The sequence below is a fragment of the Biomphalaria glabrata genome, chromosome 8 (assembly GCF_947242115.1).
Source record: "Biomphalaria glabrata chromosome 8, xgBioGlab47.1, whole genome shotgun sequence".
Taxonomy (NCBI): Eukaryota; Metazoa; Mollusca; class Gastropoda; family Planorbidae; genus Biomphalaria; species Biomphalaria glabrata.
Window position 1 is genome coordinate 42,413,877 of NC_074718.1, and position 17,019 is coordinate 42,430,895.

At 34.8% G+C, this 17,019-nt stretch overlaps 2 protein-coding genes across 5 annotated transcripts in view; both read right to left on the bottom strand.

Annotated features, from left to right (window-relative positions):
• Positions 1–7,431, bottom strand: part of LOC106061470 (ufm1-specific protease 2-like) — a 28,105-nt gene extending 20,674 nt beyond the window's left edge. For both annotated transcript variants that reach the window (XM_013219630.2, XM_013219629.2), the window contains exons 1-3: positions 7,348–7,431; positions 907–1,078; positions 126–250 (exon numbers count right to left, since the gene is read on the bottom strand). In XM_013219630.2, the coding sequence (XP_013075084.2) occupies positions 126–250; positions 907–1,078; positions 7,348–7,386 (336 nt within the window). In that variant the 5' untranslated portion in view covers positions 7,387–7,431. The remainder of the gene's footprint in view (positions 1–125; positions 251–906; positions 1,079–7,347) is intronic.
• A 2,362-nt stretch (positions 7,432–9,793) lies between these two features.
• On the bottom strand, positions 9,794–16,986 carry LOC106061471 (deoxynucleotidyltransferase terminal-interacting protein 2-like). Of its 3 annotated transcripts, none has more exons than XM_013219631.2 (8): positions 16,852–16,986; positions 14,735–14,856; positions 13,169–13,238; positions 12,912–12,966; positions 12,348–12,416; positions 12,068–12,232; positions 10,283–10,392; positions 9,794–9,960 (listed from the first exon to the last, which is right to left on the bottom strand). In XM_013219631.2, exons 2-8 carry the CDS (start codon positions 14,841–14,843, stop codon positions 9,849–9,851), a joined length of 690 nt encoding a protein of 229 aa, XP_013075085.1. In that variant the 5' UTR covers positions 14,844–14,856; positions 16,852–16,986; the 3' UTR covers positions 9,794–9,848. The 3 variants fall into 3 exon arrangements, with proteins under 3 accessions (XP_013075085.1, XP_055894481.1, XP_055894482.1); XM_056038506.1 differs by lacking the exon at positions 16,852–16,986 and adding an exon at positions 16,722–16,847; XM_056038507.1 differs by lacking the exon at positions 16,852–16,986 and adding an exon at positions 16,733–16,754.
• Positions 16,987–17,019: the final 33 nt, after the last annotated feature.

The following is a 17,019-nucleotide window of genomic DNA, read 5'->3' on the forward strand; positions in this document are numbered from 1 at the left end:
TTCACCTTTTTGCTAATTAGCAAGATCTATGTGCATCTAATAACTGATTATTTTTTTATCAATTTGAACACATCTATCCAATTCGCCTATCCATATGTTACACTAAAAAAAAGTAAAAAACTTACCAACCAAACACTATATGTGTCAAAAGCTTCTTCAAATTCTCTATCAATTCCAGCTTGATCATTGTCAATCAAATTTTTCACTGAACGTTCAGATGGAAGAAATACAAAGCCCACAACATTTTTACCTGAAATGCAATTAGCATTTTTGTTACAAATATTGTCTGTATTATTAGAAAACTATTTTATAATAGAATATCAAAGGATATTTATATTATTATAAAACAATTTCTCAATATGTTAATAAACAAGCAAAATTAAAAAAATACTTTAAAAAAAAACAACAAAGCTTATTCAAAGGGGAAGAACTATGTCCTTAAAACTATATCTACCAATAATGTACAAGTTATTTTCTTTATTTGATATCAAACACAATAATTAATTACCTTCTATAATAAATTGACTAATTGAGTGTTTTTATTTATAGATTCATATTTTGTTAGCTACAATAAATAATTGTTTATATTATCAACTTGATCAGAGAATGCATGAGGGAGAAATAGCGTTAACAATTATATAAAGGGGCTAAACACAACAAATTTAGTCACATCTGTGAATACTGAAGTATTAGTTTCCCTTGTTGCTATTAAACAAAATAATGAATTACCAGTAATTAATTGTTTCTTTTTTTTTTATTCGTGTCTTGTCTATGTCAATAAATAATTGTGCAAAGTTTCAGCTTGATCCGAGAATGGGTGTGGGAGAAATTATGTGTACACACTTTTTACCAGACAAACAGAGTAAGTAATAATAAGCTTTCGTAATAAAACTACTAAGTTAATACCTCCTGGAAAATGGCTGAGACAGGACTCAACGTCTTCTTTTAGATCACTGCTCTCTATGATCTTACTCTGCCAGACACAAGAAATTGAAAACGATTCAGAAGGATTTTTGTCCACGTCGCCTACTACATAGCCTTGAACTCCAGTCCCACTCCACTGACCATTCGTTACAGTCTGAAACAGACAAAAGCAGACTTATCACAACCTACAGCAGATAAAAGGAAAAGGCCGTGGCAAAATATTTTTTTTTAACTTATCATATATAATACAGACGTTACTTCAAAAAAAGAAGATGATCACGTCTTAGGTGTCATAATAAAAATAATAATAAGGCTTGTCTTCGAGTCCGAAGATTAGTGGGGAGTGCAGTATTTCCCGTGGCTGCGCAGCCCCAGCTGTGACCTACATATATATAAATAAATAAATAAATATATAATGTAATACTGATGTTAATTCAAAAGTGATTATAATTATGTCCTTAGCATTTTATGTAAGCTTTAATGAATATACCAATATAAACCTAATGTTGTTCATTTATTTAAAAAGCAGTTTGATACCAACTACGGACAATGATTAAAATAAATTTTAATGGTATTTTCTCTCACAGAAAATCTGCTCCCTATTTGCAGAAGTCTAAAACTATCTTATTTTGTGTTTCATAATATGTTTGCAGAATAGGCATTGTCTTCAACAAATGAGGACTACAAGCAGAATCTAGTGATAGTAGTGCCTAGACTTAGCTCTTATCTTTAACAAATTTAATCTAGATTAGTTCTAGATTCTAGTGTAATTAGAAAGGGTCTAGTATAGATACTAGATCTATCTATAGATCTTTATTATATATATTTAGATCTATATCTATTTAATATTATATAAATAGTCTAAATAAATATAGTCTATAAATATAGATATATCATCTATATAGAGAGAGCTCTAGATAGTCTAGATTCTAGAGATGTTTTTTTAGGCTATTGCTAGTTTGCAAGAATAAGTAATTAATAAGAGTTATATTTGTTTTGTTTATTTATTTGTGGGAAGCATGGTCGAGAGTTACCTATGCTTGAGCTTGACTTGTCTTGGCTACCTATGAAGGGGGCTCGAGTTCAACACCCAACTCGAGCAGAGTTGTGTTTACTGAGCACCTAAAGCCTTAAAGGCAGCACGGAAAACTTTCTCCCAGGTACCCCCTCATCCCACTGGTCCACAAATGAGATTGGACCATAGCGCTCTGAGCATCATCATGCTATAAGCATGAAATTTGTGCTATATAAAAACTATAATTTATTTTATTTTGGGTTAGGTTGTATATTGCGACAATACCTTCATGATAAAACAACTATTAGATTTAGAATCTAGGATTAGATCTAGAATGTAGTAGTGAATAATGAAAACAGTTCATATGTTTACATCTTTGGAGGTGATGGAAGTTGTCATGAAAAATCATTCCCTGATTAAATGTTTTGATCATCACATTTTGATCATCAACACTCAAGTTTTTTGTCTCAACAGTCACATGACTCATTTCATTGTTGGCAATATCCGCATTGAGCGTCGGTATTTACACTCCTGGCCATTTTTCTGCGTTGTCAAGGAGCAGGATCAAGACCAAAAGCATTATCAAAAGGGGGAATAACCTAGTTGTTTTTTAAATACCGACTTTAATCACGGATAGGAAGAGAGAGAAAATAAACTAATAGAAATAATAGAGCTCACAGACCTATATAAAATACCGACCGTAAATACGGATAGCTATGTAACTATGTAGATTGAATAAACAACTAAGAATCTAAACTATTACTAGCAGTAGTTTTGAATAGGGGGAGGAGAGAATAGTATATTATTATATAATTAATAAATATATTCTTATTAATTACATCTAAATGACAATAATTGCAGAAAAAAATAGTGGATCTAGATGTGGCATTTGTATTTGATATAGACTAGGTCTAGGTGCAGAATTTTTGGATTAAAATTTAATGTGCTGTCAACATGTAATATTTCTAAGTTAAAGTTGAGATTAATATTGAATTTAAATAGCTGTACGCATACCGGGACGTCTATCTAGTCAAATGTTAATGAAGTCAACATTAAATTATAAGTATAATAATTACATACCGGTACAGTAGGTAGTGGATCTAGATGAGGAAAAACATTATTTTAGACAGATGTAAGAGAGCAGTATTTGATATAGACTATGACTAGGTAATAGGTTTAGATTAAGTGTGTGTGTTAATGTGTGTGTGATAAGAACTGAATTTAAATACACCTTCATCTTGGTCTATATAGAGATTAATGATTAAATTTTAAATAGATCTATTTAGTAATATTTTGATTACCATTTAAATAAAATATTGTTGAGATCAATATTGTATTTAAATAAATCTAGGACTACTGCAACATTTCTTAATATGTCTGTCTAGAATAATGTTGAAATAAGTAAAATACGAAATTTTATTTTTATTTCACCTATCCTGCTGTCAACATTTACTTAAAATGGACATTATTATTGTGATCATATTTCTTTTAGACTTCGGGCCTATTAAAATCTCAATAGACAATATTTAGCATCGTTTTTTTCTTTCAACGCTGGATGAGTGGATCCCTGTTTTTTGTAGCAAAGGTTTTGGCCTTGTAAGGGCCCCGACTGGTCCAGCTCATACTAACCACATGGGCCCCATTTGGGGGAGGAACATTGGCCCAAACAGGCGCCTATAGTCTGGGCTCAGTCAGGGGGCCCAGAAAATCCCCTTGTGAAACCCCTGTGAAGCCTGTAAGGGGAAGGACTTGTGGGCCCCAACAGGGCCAAAGATAATTGGCCCTTTGGGGGCAATTAATGAAAGCCCAAACATGGCCCTTAAGGATCGAGTCTAGGCACAATGAAGGGGCCCAGATAAAGCCCAGATAGAAACCCTAATGGGGCTATTATGGGGCTAATGTTAAGGGTATGAAAGGGCTAACCACATGGGCCCCATTTGGGGATGAACATTGACCCGAATGAGGGCCCTAAGGGCTGAGTCTGGTCTCAGTTTGGGGGCTAAGATGAAGCCCTGATGAAACCCTCACGGAGTCAGTGTGGGGCTAACATTTAGGGGCCTGAAAGGGCTAAGCACATGGGCCCCATTTGGGAGGCGAACATTAGCCCAAATGGGAATCCTTAGGGCTGAGTCTAGGCTCAGTTTGGGGGCCCAGAGAAGCCCTGATGGAACCTTCATAGAGCTAGTGTAGGGCTCACATTGAGGGGCCTTAAAGGGCTAAACACATGGCCCTATTTCGGAGGTGAACATTAGACCAAATGGGGGCCCTTATGGCTGAGTCTGGTCTCAATTCAGGTGCCCAGATGAAGCCCTATTGGAACACTCCAAGAGCCATTGGAGGGCAAACACTGAGGGGCCTGAAAGGGCTATACACATTGGCCTCATTTGGGGGATGAAGGTTGCCCCAAACTGGCACAATCAGGGGGCCCAGATGAAGCCCCGATGGAAACCTAATTGGGCTAGTATAGGGCAAACGTTGATGGGCCTGTAAGGGTTAACCACATGGGCCCCACTTGGGGGATGAACATTGGCCCAAATGGGCGTCCTTAGGGCTGAGTCTGGGATCAGTTATGGGGCCCAGATGAAACCTTATTGGAACCCTCATAGAGCTATTGTGGGGCAAACACTGAGGGGTGTACAAGGGCTATACACATGGGCCTCATTTGGGGGATGAACGTTGGCCTAAACGGGCGCAATCAGGGGGCCCTGATGAAGCCCTGATGGAAACCTAATGAGGCTAGTATAGGACAAACGTTGACGGGCCTGTAAGGACTAACCACGTGGGCACCATTTGGAGGTTGAACATTGGCCCAAACGGGCGCCCTTAGGGCTGAATCTGGGCTCAGTCAGGGGGCCCAGAAAATCCCCTTATGAAACCCATTTGGGGCCCATCTGGGGGATGAACATTAGTCCAAATGGGGGCCCTTAGGGATAAGTCTGGGTTCAGTTACGGGCCCAGATGAAGCCCTGATAGAATCATCATGGGGGCCCTAAGGGATAAGTCTGGGCTCAGTTAGGGGGCCCAGTAAATCCCCTTATGAAACCTGTATGGGGCCAGTAAAGGAAAGTACTTGGCCCTTTGGGGGCAATTAATGAAAGCTCAAACAGGGTCCTTAAGGATTAAGGATCAGGGGGCTTAGATGAAGCCCTGAATGATCCCTCTTGGGGCTAGTATGGGGCAAACAATAAGGGGCCTGTAAGGGCTAAACACATGGGCCCCATTTGGGGGATGAACATTGGTCCAAATGGACGCCCTTCGGGCTGTGCCTGGGCTAAGTTAGAAGGCCCAGGTGAAGCCTTGAGGGAACCCTCATGGGGCCAGTGTGGGCCAAACATTGAGTGGTCTGAAGAGTTAATCAAATGGACCCCATTTAGAGGATGAATGGGTGAGTCTGTGCTCAGATAACACCCTGCTGAAACCCACAAGGGGCCAGTGATGAGTGCCCACAATCGCCCTTTAAGGACCCCCATTTGAACAACGATGATCCCCAAAATGGGGGCCATGTTTTTAGCCCTCGCAGGCCCCTCAATGTTCGACGCTCTTACTTGGTTTTATTCGAAATTCATCCGACCCCCCTATCTGAGCCAAGGCTCACCTTTCAGGGCACCCTTTTAAGCCAACATTAATCGCTAAATGGGCCCCATGTGTTTAGCCCTCAATGTTCGCCCCTCTTACTGGCCCCGCATGGGTTTTATCCTGAATTCATCTGGGACCCTATCTGAGCCCAAACTCACCCTTAAGGACCCCTATTGTTTGGGCCAATTTTCATCCCCCAAATAGAGCCCATGAGTTACAGCTCTTTCAGCTTTCTCAATCTGTGCCACTATCTGAGCCCAAGCTCACCCCTAAGGGCACCTGTTTGGGTCAATGTTCGTTCCCCAGATGGGGCCCATAAATTAAGCACTTTCAGGCCCCTCAATGATCACCCCTCTTACTGGCCCCACATGGGTTTCATCAGTGCCCATTAATTGAGCCCATGCTAACCCCTAACAGCAGAATGGGGCACATGTGTTTAGCCATGTCAGACATCTCCAAGTTTGCTCCTTACATACAGTAGTGGGTATAGATCAATAAAAAAAAATTATAGATCTATCATATAGTACCGTTATTTGATATAGACTAGGTTTAGATTTGTGTGTGTGTGTTTGTGTGAAAGAAAAAAACCCAATTTAAATACCATCTAGATCTATATAGACTAATGATTACATTTTAAATAGATCTATTTAGTAATATTTTGATTACGATTTATGATTACGATTTAAATTAAATAAAGATGAGATCTAAATTGGCCTACTAGCCTATAAGTCTTATCTACATCTATCTGAAACTATTGATTTTTGTGCCAGTAACTGTTGGCGCAAGTCTTCTATACTGTACTCTTGTCAAAAAAAAAAAAATCCAATTTTAATAATAAACATACCAGTACCAGTGTACCATACACACGTTTACGTGCTAATGAAATAATGCATTAACATATAACACAAATAAGAAAAAGAAAACACAAAGACAGATCCATAACATTTTATTAAGACTTATTAATTCTTAAGAGTATAGACAAAAAATCATTACAAAAAAAAGTTAGATCTAGAAATAATCTACATTTGCTCTATAACTTGCACTAGATCTAGTAAATGTATGAGTTGTTTAAATAAAATAGATCTACATTTTCAAACGCTATCGAACTTTTTCAGAACTATATTTTATAGTTGGCAACAAAAGAGAACTCATTTTATTTTATTTTTTGGTTTGAGTGGTATATATCTAATTTATCGGTAACCAACCAAGCCAATCTGGCAATAGTTGCAGTTTGTAAATATTGACGCTCATTGCGGAAATTGCCTCATTGTTCAATTTATGTAGGCCTTTCGCCTGTGTTCGGTTAGCTGGAATGAGATGCTATCTCCACCAGAAGCAGAACATTGAATAATAATCTAGATTCTAGAATCTAGACGCCACAGTCTACTAGTTAACACTCCAAGACCCAGCGAAGCGCCGAAGGAGTGTCCAATAAGTGGCAAGTAACAGTCAGTAAGTCAGTGAGTTGACTGAGTCTACTCTGCCTCTCACTCTCACTCATTCTCATCACCATGTTTATTATGATATTGATAATGATCACCACAGTGACACTGTCACTGACAGTAATCACACTGTCACTGTGTGAATCACACTGAATCACAGTTGAGTGAGTTGTCCAATCATGACCAATGTGAGTGAATGTCGAAATCTCTCGAATGTCTGGAGACGAGTCAGTTGAGAGTCGAGTCTAAAACTCTAGTGACTAGTCTGGATATGACATATGATCAACTCAAGACAGTCAAGTTAGAGAATCTACAAGTAGATCTGACTTAGACGTCTCAATTTCTAATATAGATTCTATGTGATATTTGTAGAAGAAAAAAGTTACAAACCCGAAAAGTTTTTTTCGATATGCTTACGGTTGTCGCCATGTTATATCTATATAAATCATGAAGCTAGTTTTCTTTCGTTTGTTTACTGATCAATTCAAAAACATTAATCAATTTTAAGAAACAATAAACATTTATGTCTATAAGTTAAAACAAATAACTATAAAAATGTCCATTTTTATTTTTGCTGATGTTGTCTTCCCATCGCTTTCTCTGTTTTTTTTTCCCCTTTTTTTTTTTTCAGTTCTCCATGTCACTTACAACAGACCGTTAATTTTATCGTGTTTCAGATTCTCAATTTCTCAACCTCCTTTCTAATTTTAAACAAAAAATCATTTTTATACGCGCGATCGTACGAACCACCGTTTACTTGTTATTTCTGTCGTCCTTTATAAGGCTTTATCCTCCTTTGGACGTGCAGGTCTCTAGTAACCTTACAGACTTGTATCCTCAAACTTAACACACCAACAGAACCATAAATTATCTTTAAAAAACAAACAAAGAAATTTAACATTTTAAAGATATTTCTGACTGCACATTATTGCACTTTTAGTGGTTATCGCCTACATATCAGTGAAAGAACTTATGTAGACTTGTGTAAATCACGATGCAATAATTCTTAGCTGTACATGAAAACAAACAATAGAACAGTGGTTCTCAACCTTTTAAGCTCGGCGACCCCTTTTACAACCCCCCACTCTTCCGCGACCCACACCCACCCACACTTACACAGCAATAGAAGAATTGACAAAAACAATCCATTTATCGACTGTCTTAGGCTACCCCTGGCAAATCGTCAATCGACCAAGGGGGCCGCGACCCACAGGTTGAGAACCCCTGCAATAGAATAAAGAATACTTTTTATAAACAAAGCTTATCCAAGGGAAAGAGCTGCTAATTACTGCTATTTATCTGAAAAGGCAGGGTTTAGCTCCCTTTCTTCTATATATAAAACAAAATTAATTAAAGCTGGCCTACTAAATTATTAACTAATTTGGTTACTTTTTGAAATGATTAAATCCATATATACATCCACATCTCTCATTAAATAGCATTTATTCCCCTTATTTCGATATCAAACAAAATAATAAATCCCCAACAATTAGTTAACTAATTGTTTTTTTTTTTTACTCATGTCTTGTCAGGTTCAATGAATAATTGTGCAAAGTTTTAACTTGATCGAGAATGGGAAATGTAAGAAAAAAACAATTTTCAAACTTTTTACTAGACAGATTGAGTTGATAAAAGCTTTGTAAAAAAAAAAGGTGCAATTGATTATTGCTGTCATCAGCATCCCCATGCAAAAACCCCTTTGAGAATAAGCTTTCCTCCAAAAGTAAATACTGGTAGTTGCTTTTTTTTCTTTTTGCAAGACAAGCAAGAAGTACCTGCATTATAAAAAGTGGGTCAAAATATATATGTAGACTATCTAGGCCTACATATGACATTTTATTAATAGTTTTAAGGTGATTTAAGTAGGAAAAAAAAAGAAATGCAGTCAGGAGATATAAAGCATTAATTGAAAATAGGGTAGTCAGTTTTTGCAGTTAGTTTTAATTTAAGAGCGATGCATACCTTATAAAGTGAATAATTTTTCTTTGATTATTGGTTTAATGTTTGAAGGTAGTTTATCCTTAAGCAAAGAGTACTTACAAATATAGTACTGTATTTCCTGTGCTTTTTACCCCCCCCCTCCCCCTGCCAACTTCCTAATAAATTGGCTTTTTGACAGACTTAGGCAGAGTTCTCATTAGGCAGTTCACATTAGAAAGACTTCATATCATACAGAGTTCAAACTAGACCTAACAGATTTCTGAGGCTTTAACTGAATTAGTCTTTGGTTTTGTCTTGAGACAAGGCAGAATATGGTGTGGAGCGACAGAGTTCACCACAGTTCATGCATGTATATGCACCTGTTTTAGGGCTACGTGATAGGGCACCTTTTTTTTGACTGAGGCAGCTTTGGTTCTTTCGCTCTCTGCAAGATTCGTACCAACACGCACAGTCTCTCTCTATACTGTCTGGTCTTGGGCTATTTCCTCCTACATACTTTCGTTGATGCCTGTGGTTTTCATGTCTCGCTTGTAGACATCTCTATAGATTAGTCTTGGACGGCCCTTGGGTCTGACTCTCTCCACAATCTCAGCATATATTTTTTGGGATTCTACCATCTGGCATGCAGGTGACATGTCTAAGCCAGTGTTGTGTTCTCTGTGTCAGGAGAGCATAGATGCTTTGCATACTGTCCAATTTCAAAACTTCCTTATTGGAGACAGAATCCCTCCAGGAGAGGCAAATTATGCGTCTCGGGCAGTGCAAGCAGAAACTATTTAATCTGTGCTCTTGTACACAGTACAACTCTAAATACAGTTCATCATATTATAAATAACAAACCAAATTTCGTCAAAGAGCTAACAAAACATTACGAAAGATTAACTCAACCAAAGAATTAAAGAATGAATGAATGTTTAATACCATTAACATATTATTCTTATATACAAAAATCAAGATGATTTCTTGAACCTTTTACGACCATGACTTTTGGTTTTACTGGGTTTTTTCTTTTGCTTAACTCTCATTTTCTGTTGTAGTTCAGCATATTTTCTTTTGTTATACCTAAAACAAAAACAACAGAAGTATGCTAAATTAATTTTCAAAGTGTTTTAACAATTTCATTCAAAAGAGAATAAAAGAATCAAAATAAAAAAGAAATAAATGCTAATACAACTACATTAAGAGATCCTTCAAGATGATTCAATTATGTTCTTTCACTCCTGTGTTAAAATAGCATAAATATAAGGTATTGACATAACTGTGATTAGTCATTAGAACTGACACAAGTGTTATAATTTATTGGCTTATAATACTTATAGCCCTTTATATTCTAATTGGTGCTGCATTTTAATGAAGCATTTTCATATGCACTGCAATAACTTACTGCCTAATATCAGCATCAGCCATTAATTCTTCAACCAGATTTTGCTTTCTCTGTTTCTTGGTAAGTCTGCTACTGTAGAAATCAGTACCTTCATCCATGACAGTACCCATCTGAAAAAAAAAACACAAGAAAGAACATTAATACCAATAGGTGCATATAGAGCTTGGTGATAGCAAAGATGCCTACATGCCAAAATGGAAATGTGTATTCCCAGACCTGGAAATGTGTATTTTGAGGGGCAAAGTGTATTTTCCTAAATATAAAGAAATATACTCAGGAAAGACTAAAAATTATTCCAGCACATAACACGCATGAAATGCAGCAATCCTGAAGTTAACACAGCATAAAGTTATGTAAGACATTTTGTACCTTTGTCAAAATATTTACCACTTTTAGTCTTTATCGTAGACTATTCAAGAATATGTTAGAATGATGCTGTTCTTGTTACTTTGCATTTTGTGACCATAATAGGCTTACCTTTAGTGTATTCCACATTCCATAATTATTAATTGTGGCAACAGAAAATTCATTCAAAAGAATGAAAACTTTTGTTACAAGTGAAATTAGACTTAAAACAGGTGTAATGGTTTGCTTAGCTGGATCTGTGACATCTAATTCTATAAAAGTAGTTTATAGATACAGATAATTCTAATTAGTTATTGAACTTGTTTCTAATATAAAAGCTGGGCTACCGAGTATGCTGAATAGCTGTTGTAAGATAAAGCTATGAATTCTGGTTTCTATTGCTTGAAGTTGATTTATAAAATAAACATATGTGTTGAAGGAGGGCGCAAGGAAATTTATAATTTAAGTCTAAATCTAAATTTACGTAAATTCTATTATAGGTGCCTGACCTCGTAAAATATCTCTAGTTCTAGATCCAGTCTAGATGAACTAGCACTAATTAATCCATTAATTCTCAATAAGGTTGAAGACTTCATGTAAACTTACACATTGAAAGGAACCCCGCTTTAGTTTGATCATTAAGATTTAGTAAACATTTAAACCTTCGTGAGTGAGCGCGCGCGAAAAAAAAAAAAAGCGATACTATCTTGTGGTAGATCTAATAAGAATAGTCTATTTCCAGGCATTGACGTACTGATCTATACATATGATTAGCAGGAATTACTTGTTTATGTTTTTTTTTAAAATTTAATTTAGGGAGAAATGCGTATTTTTAGATGACAAACCATACTAGTGTATTTTCATGTCCATTTGTGTACAAAATATGCAAGGTGCGTACTTGTAGGCAACTCTGAGATTTCTTTTTGTAATCGTTTTGAAGTTGCTTCTTAATCTGAATCCCCTCCATTAACGACACAGCAAAACCAGACAAAACATGTTCCAGAAACTGAAAACTGGAACAATTGAAATTTGCCCTTGTGGAGCGCCACCTAAAAATGCTAACTAAATCATCCAAAACTGTATACTCTATCGATATTAGAGAGAAATTACTTTAAGTTAGGTTGATTACTACTGCTGCTTAAGAGAGTCTATTACCAAGATAAATAGAAGTGTCTATGATGAACAGCCTATTACCATGATGATGATGATATTCTTTGGAGCTTGCAGTTAGTCCAAACAAAACATGTGGAGCTGTGATACAGGCTTCTATATATATTGCCATGTTATTCTAAGAGATTAGTTTTGTTTAATATATTCACATCATAACAAAGACTGTTTAAAGACTGCATAAAAAAATAATTCAATTGATATTAGTTTCTGTGTTCGTTACTCTTGTGAATGTGGTTTAAAATAGAAACTTAACAGTAAAGTGAAACAAACCTGGAAATATTTTGGTAAAGCTTTCCTGTCATTGTGTTTGTAGAATCTTTTTGGATCGAGCACACCCCTCATTCTAATTAGCTCCATATCATTCTTAATCTTCTCATCTATATCTGGAGCTTTCATGGCGAACCATTTAGGTCCAGCAGTCTTCTGTCTCTCAGCCTTTGGAAACAAAAAATGTTTTTAAAAATGATTTTGCAAGCCAAATAAATATTTTTACAAGATGCTATACACATAAAATTCTTTGCAAAAATTTAAAAAAAAATGTGTTTTATACCTTTCTTTCTTTCTTCAACTGTCTTCGACCTTTTGTTATAAGCTTTCTGTTGTAGATGGAAGGCACAGGCTATGACGAAAAAAAAAAGTGTTTATCACAATGTGTCATGCCAATGGTTTTAGTGAGATGATTTTTTTTTTAAACCAACTAGAATTTAAACAACAATTCTAAAAACTATCCAGCATCTGATATAGCTTGCGTACATGTGTGTTTCACTATGTTTTTATGCAAGTTGTATTTAAAACATTAACCCTTGATTGATCAAAGAGTACATAGTTTTTCTTTAAAGGCAAAGATGCTAGAAAGACAAATGTAAATGTTAGGCCTACGAATAGAGTTTTAAAGCTTTCTAGGCAGCAGTAAACACAAAAAAAACAGCAACTGAAAGCCCTAATAAACAGACTGAATGTCAATCCAGTATAAGGAATGGGAAGCTAGTTTGTTTACTACTACAAAAATAATTACACCTTAGAAAAATAAAAAGCCACGACTCCAACAATAAAGGATAAAAGAAAAGACTGTTGACTAGACTAGAAAACATTAGATGACATTTTTTTCACTTACAATATCTTCAACTTGAGACTGAGATTGTTTATTTGTTTCTTTTACTGTTGTTGGGCTGAAAAAAAAAATTTCTTACTAAATACAGAAATATTTTTTGAGTATTACAAAAAAAATTGTATTTGATAGTTCAGATTCACTGCACCCACCCACCCAAACACACACATGCACAAACAAACACACATACATACATATATATATAATATTTAGCTTGAGAAATAAAGTATGGTTTTGGTGAGGTTTACAATTATTGCACTTACCCTGGTCCACAAAGCCAATTTGTTTTTCCTGGAGGTGTGTAACTAAACCAATTGTCAAACACATCATCATCTGATAAATAATACATTCAGTATTAATCACCAACTTTTGACTACATCCATTCTGTTACTTATATGTTTGTAATATTTTGACTTTAACAGCGAGTTGGTGAGAAAAGTTCAAGTCTTAAAAATGAGATGCTTAACAAGCTAATATTCCCTACAGTGATTGAATCTTAAATGAAAAAGTATGATAGATACTCTTTATGCAAAAAAAAAAATATGAATAGTCTCTCATCAGTATCATCATCCATTTTTTTTTTGTCCTAACAACTTTCGTAAGTGAAAAAATGATATTAAAAAAAAAAAGGGTCCCTGAGCAGGTACACGCAGGCAGGTAAAAAGACAGGTTTCAATATTTTCTGAAAGAATATCAGAATGAAATTTTATCAAAGGCAAATGACAGAGAAGAATGGAGAAAGAAGGTTGACAGATCTTGTGTGGTGCCCCAACGGTTCAACATACCAAGGGATAGGTGAAAGTGAAAGAGAAGTTAGATCTTGCCTGATTTCATAAAATGATTATCTAATTGTTTTGTATAGGGTCAATCTCTTATTCAAAGCCCGAAGGAAAAAAAAAAAAACATTTTGTAAAAAAAAATCCTTTAGTTAACTTAAGTGTCCTATGGATACAGTGCTATGCAGCAGTTCACACAATAATATGAAAAACTACTATGTAATTGTTGTTTTAAATTATGTTCCACTTATATGCATATTAAATAGATTTTTTCTCTTTGAAAAAAACAAACATTTTTTTTGTAAATGTAGTACTTAGTATGACAGAACTTACATAACATAGCAATACATTTGTAAAAAAAAAATTTGACACAAGATCTAAGACCATTTGCATAAATATGATAAATATATGGTAAATAGTCTTCCTTACTAAATAGCCTCCAATGTTTGTTACTATTAATAGTGAATAGTTGTAAAAATGTATTTTTTAGAAAAAAAAATATTTGCATAGTTGATTTAAAAATTAAATTTTTCACTTTCAGAAAAGAAAAATGTAACCGTTGCATCAGAAATTTGAATGGTCTAAAATATCATGATGTCGGATTTTCAATATCTTTTCTAGTTTACGAGATCTCAATGGGATGGATGGATGGACAGACCCCACAAACTAATAGCGTCTTTTCCCCTTTTGGAGTCCGCTAAAAATGAAAAATAACTTAGTTTGTATTGTATGACTTTGTATTGGCTAAATATGTATGACTATGTAATGATAAAAGATGTGCATCCATTTTAACTTATGAATTACAGACGTTCCTTCAAACCAAAAATTATTCTCTGAGTGTTCAGTCATTCATGTTTATTTAAGACTCTCCTAAGTCATTGGTTAATGCTGACATTGACCATGAGAGAAATGTTTTGCTTGACATTACTAGTTATTTACAGTACACATTCTGTCTGTCATTTAATATTTTAAATGTATACTGCTCATGGCATAAAACAATATTGTGATGATTAAAGCCTTTAGCTAATATTATTGCGATGATAAATTACCTACCTTTTTTAAGATCTATTTTGGGCTTAGCCTTAATCATGTTATCCCACCACGGAGTGAAATCTTGTCCATATCCTCCAAATTTTATAGCTTTAGTGTTAGGTGGTACCATTTCGACATTGGCTCTGAAAATAAAAGAAGTAGTGATGTGACCATGCAGACTTATGTCATGGAATAGGAGTTCCCAGAAATGGTAAAGAAGGTCTTTGGGCTTTGAGCAAGAAGCATAGGAAATTAACTGGTATGTTAATAAAGATGGATTTAGAGACCAATGATTTATTGTGTAAATAAACATAGTTGGAATTCTTCAACCAGTGTTTTTTTAGTACATCATTATCCTTAATTGTTTGTTGCAAATGTGTTTGAACTTCTGATTAATATAAGTGAATAATTTATCTAGTAAACAGAAATCTTGTTTGCATAGAAGTAAGCTAAGTCAAGAACATTGAATGGATAAACACATTCATTCTTTACAGAAAGCAGTCAACAACGTCCGCCTATAATATGGATATAAAATTGGGATATAATATTTTTGTAACCAGAATTTGCAGTTTTCGCATATATCCCTTAAGGGTTCAAGCATTGATTCAAGTTCATCATTTGTGGATTTCTAAATAAGGTGCTTCTTTATTAGTATAGACTCATCTGTCATCTGTGTTTTAGATCTGAGTTAGTCCACAAGCAAAAGAGTTCAAGATCCAGTCAGGTATATATAACAATAATAATAATAATCTTAATTGCCCATAAGGAAATTTGTCTTACAATTTGTGCATTACACCAAACAAAACATTATAACTATAAAAAAACAAATTGTACATTCACACCAGATTCACTCATAATCTACATGTGAAAAGTTTATATCAGATAGTTTCTATTTAATGATTTGATTGCCAGGGGAACAAAAGAGTTTTTGTGTCTGTTTGTCTTTGCTATCAGTGTCTTGTATCTCTTTTGTGATGGTAAAATCACAAAATCCTGACCCAAAGGGGCATTTTTTATTTCTAGAATCTTTTTAGCTTTTTTGTGGATGTTTGTCTCAAACAGCTGCCCAAATGGGGTAAATTTTTTATTTTTGCCAATGACTTTACCAGCAACATTTAGGATTTTATGAAGTTTATTTTATTTTTAATGTTCAGATTGCCATACCAGGCAGTGATAATAAAACTTAAGATATTGCAGATGTGAGCATGATAAAAAAAGTGAAGAATGTTTTAACTTAATGTGGTTAAATCAATAATTAGGAGTGAAAGAGCTAAAAACTGATAATATCCTTATCTTCATTTCTTTTGTGCCGGTACAGTAAAAGTTTAGTCGCAAATGCAGAGAAATTCTCTTTGCTTCAATTAAATTTAATACAACACAGTGTGTATTGTCTCACTTGCAGAGCTGGTAAAATAAGTTCTTCACTAGTTATCTAACAGTGTACAAGCGTGTACTGCTTTAAAGACTTTGCAATCAAAAAAGAAATGCTATTATAAATAAGAAGCATGCAGTCCATGGTCAACTCTCTTAAACATTAAACTATGATTAAACATCTATAGACTATATAGGGTTGCTGAATACAGAATTGTATTAACCACTCAAAACCAGGGTCACACATCACTATTTTTTATTTTAAGTTAATACTTGGGCAGACCACCAAAACAATTTTACTTTTCCATTGACCTCTGAATGATACTATGGGCCTGGGGTCTGTATGGACCAATTTTGACTTTTGCAACCACTGGTCACTGGTCTACACTAAGAGTAGGACTAAGACTAAGGGTAACTAATACTACTAATCTAATAGATCTAATGACAAATAGATTTAACTACAGACTACACTGACTCACTGTTACTGAAGTGTTTGTGTGTGTTACTGAGTGTCACAGTGACGTCAAGTCAGTGCTGATTATGACTCTAAAATAAAAATACTTTTACTACTTAAATTAAGTTAAATACAAATTACACTAAATTTAGTAATAAGTAGTAACTAATTACACTTACTTACACTGTACTTACAGACTCAATATTTAAATATTACTAATAAATTAAATAAGTTGATAATGATGAGAGCTACAATATTCTATGCTATTCAAAATCGATATCTAGACTCCCTATCTATTTAGATCTAGATCTACCTGGGACACAGAGAACTTTTTAAAAAGAAATATTAGTCCAGTCTAGAATGTCTAGAATCTGGACTATCTGTCACTCTGTGTATATATGTTGACATTATAGCATGCAACTAAGTTGTCTACTTGTCGAACATGAGAATAGCTTAGAATTAACACTTAAGTTTAGGACAA

Coding starts and splice junctions, on each gene's coding strand:
- LOC106061471 (XM_013219631.2), bottom strand. CDS start 14,843: ATGGTACCACCTAACACTAAAGCTATAAAATTTGGAGGATATGGACAA. Junction 12,967..13,168: donor AATTGGCTTTGTGGACCAGG/GTAAGTGCAATA, acceptor TTTTTTTTTCAG/CCCAACAACAGTAAAAGAAA. Junction 12,417..12,911: donor AGTCTCAAGTTGAAGATATT/GTAAGTGAAAAA, acceptor TTTTCGTCATAG/CCTGTGCCTTCCATCTACAA.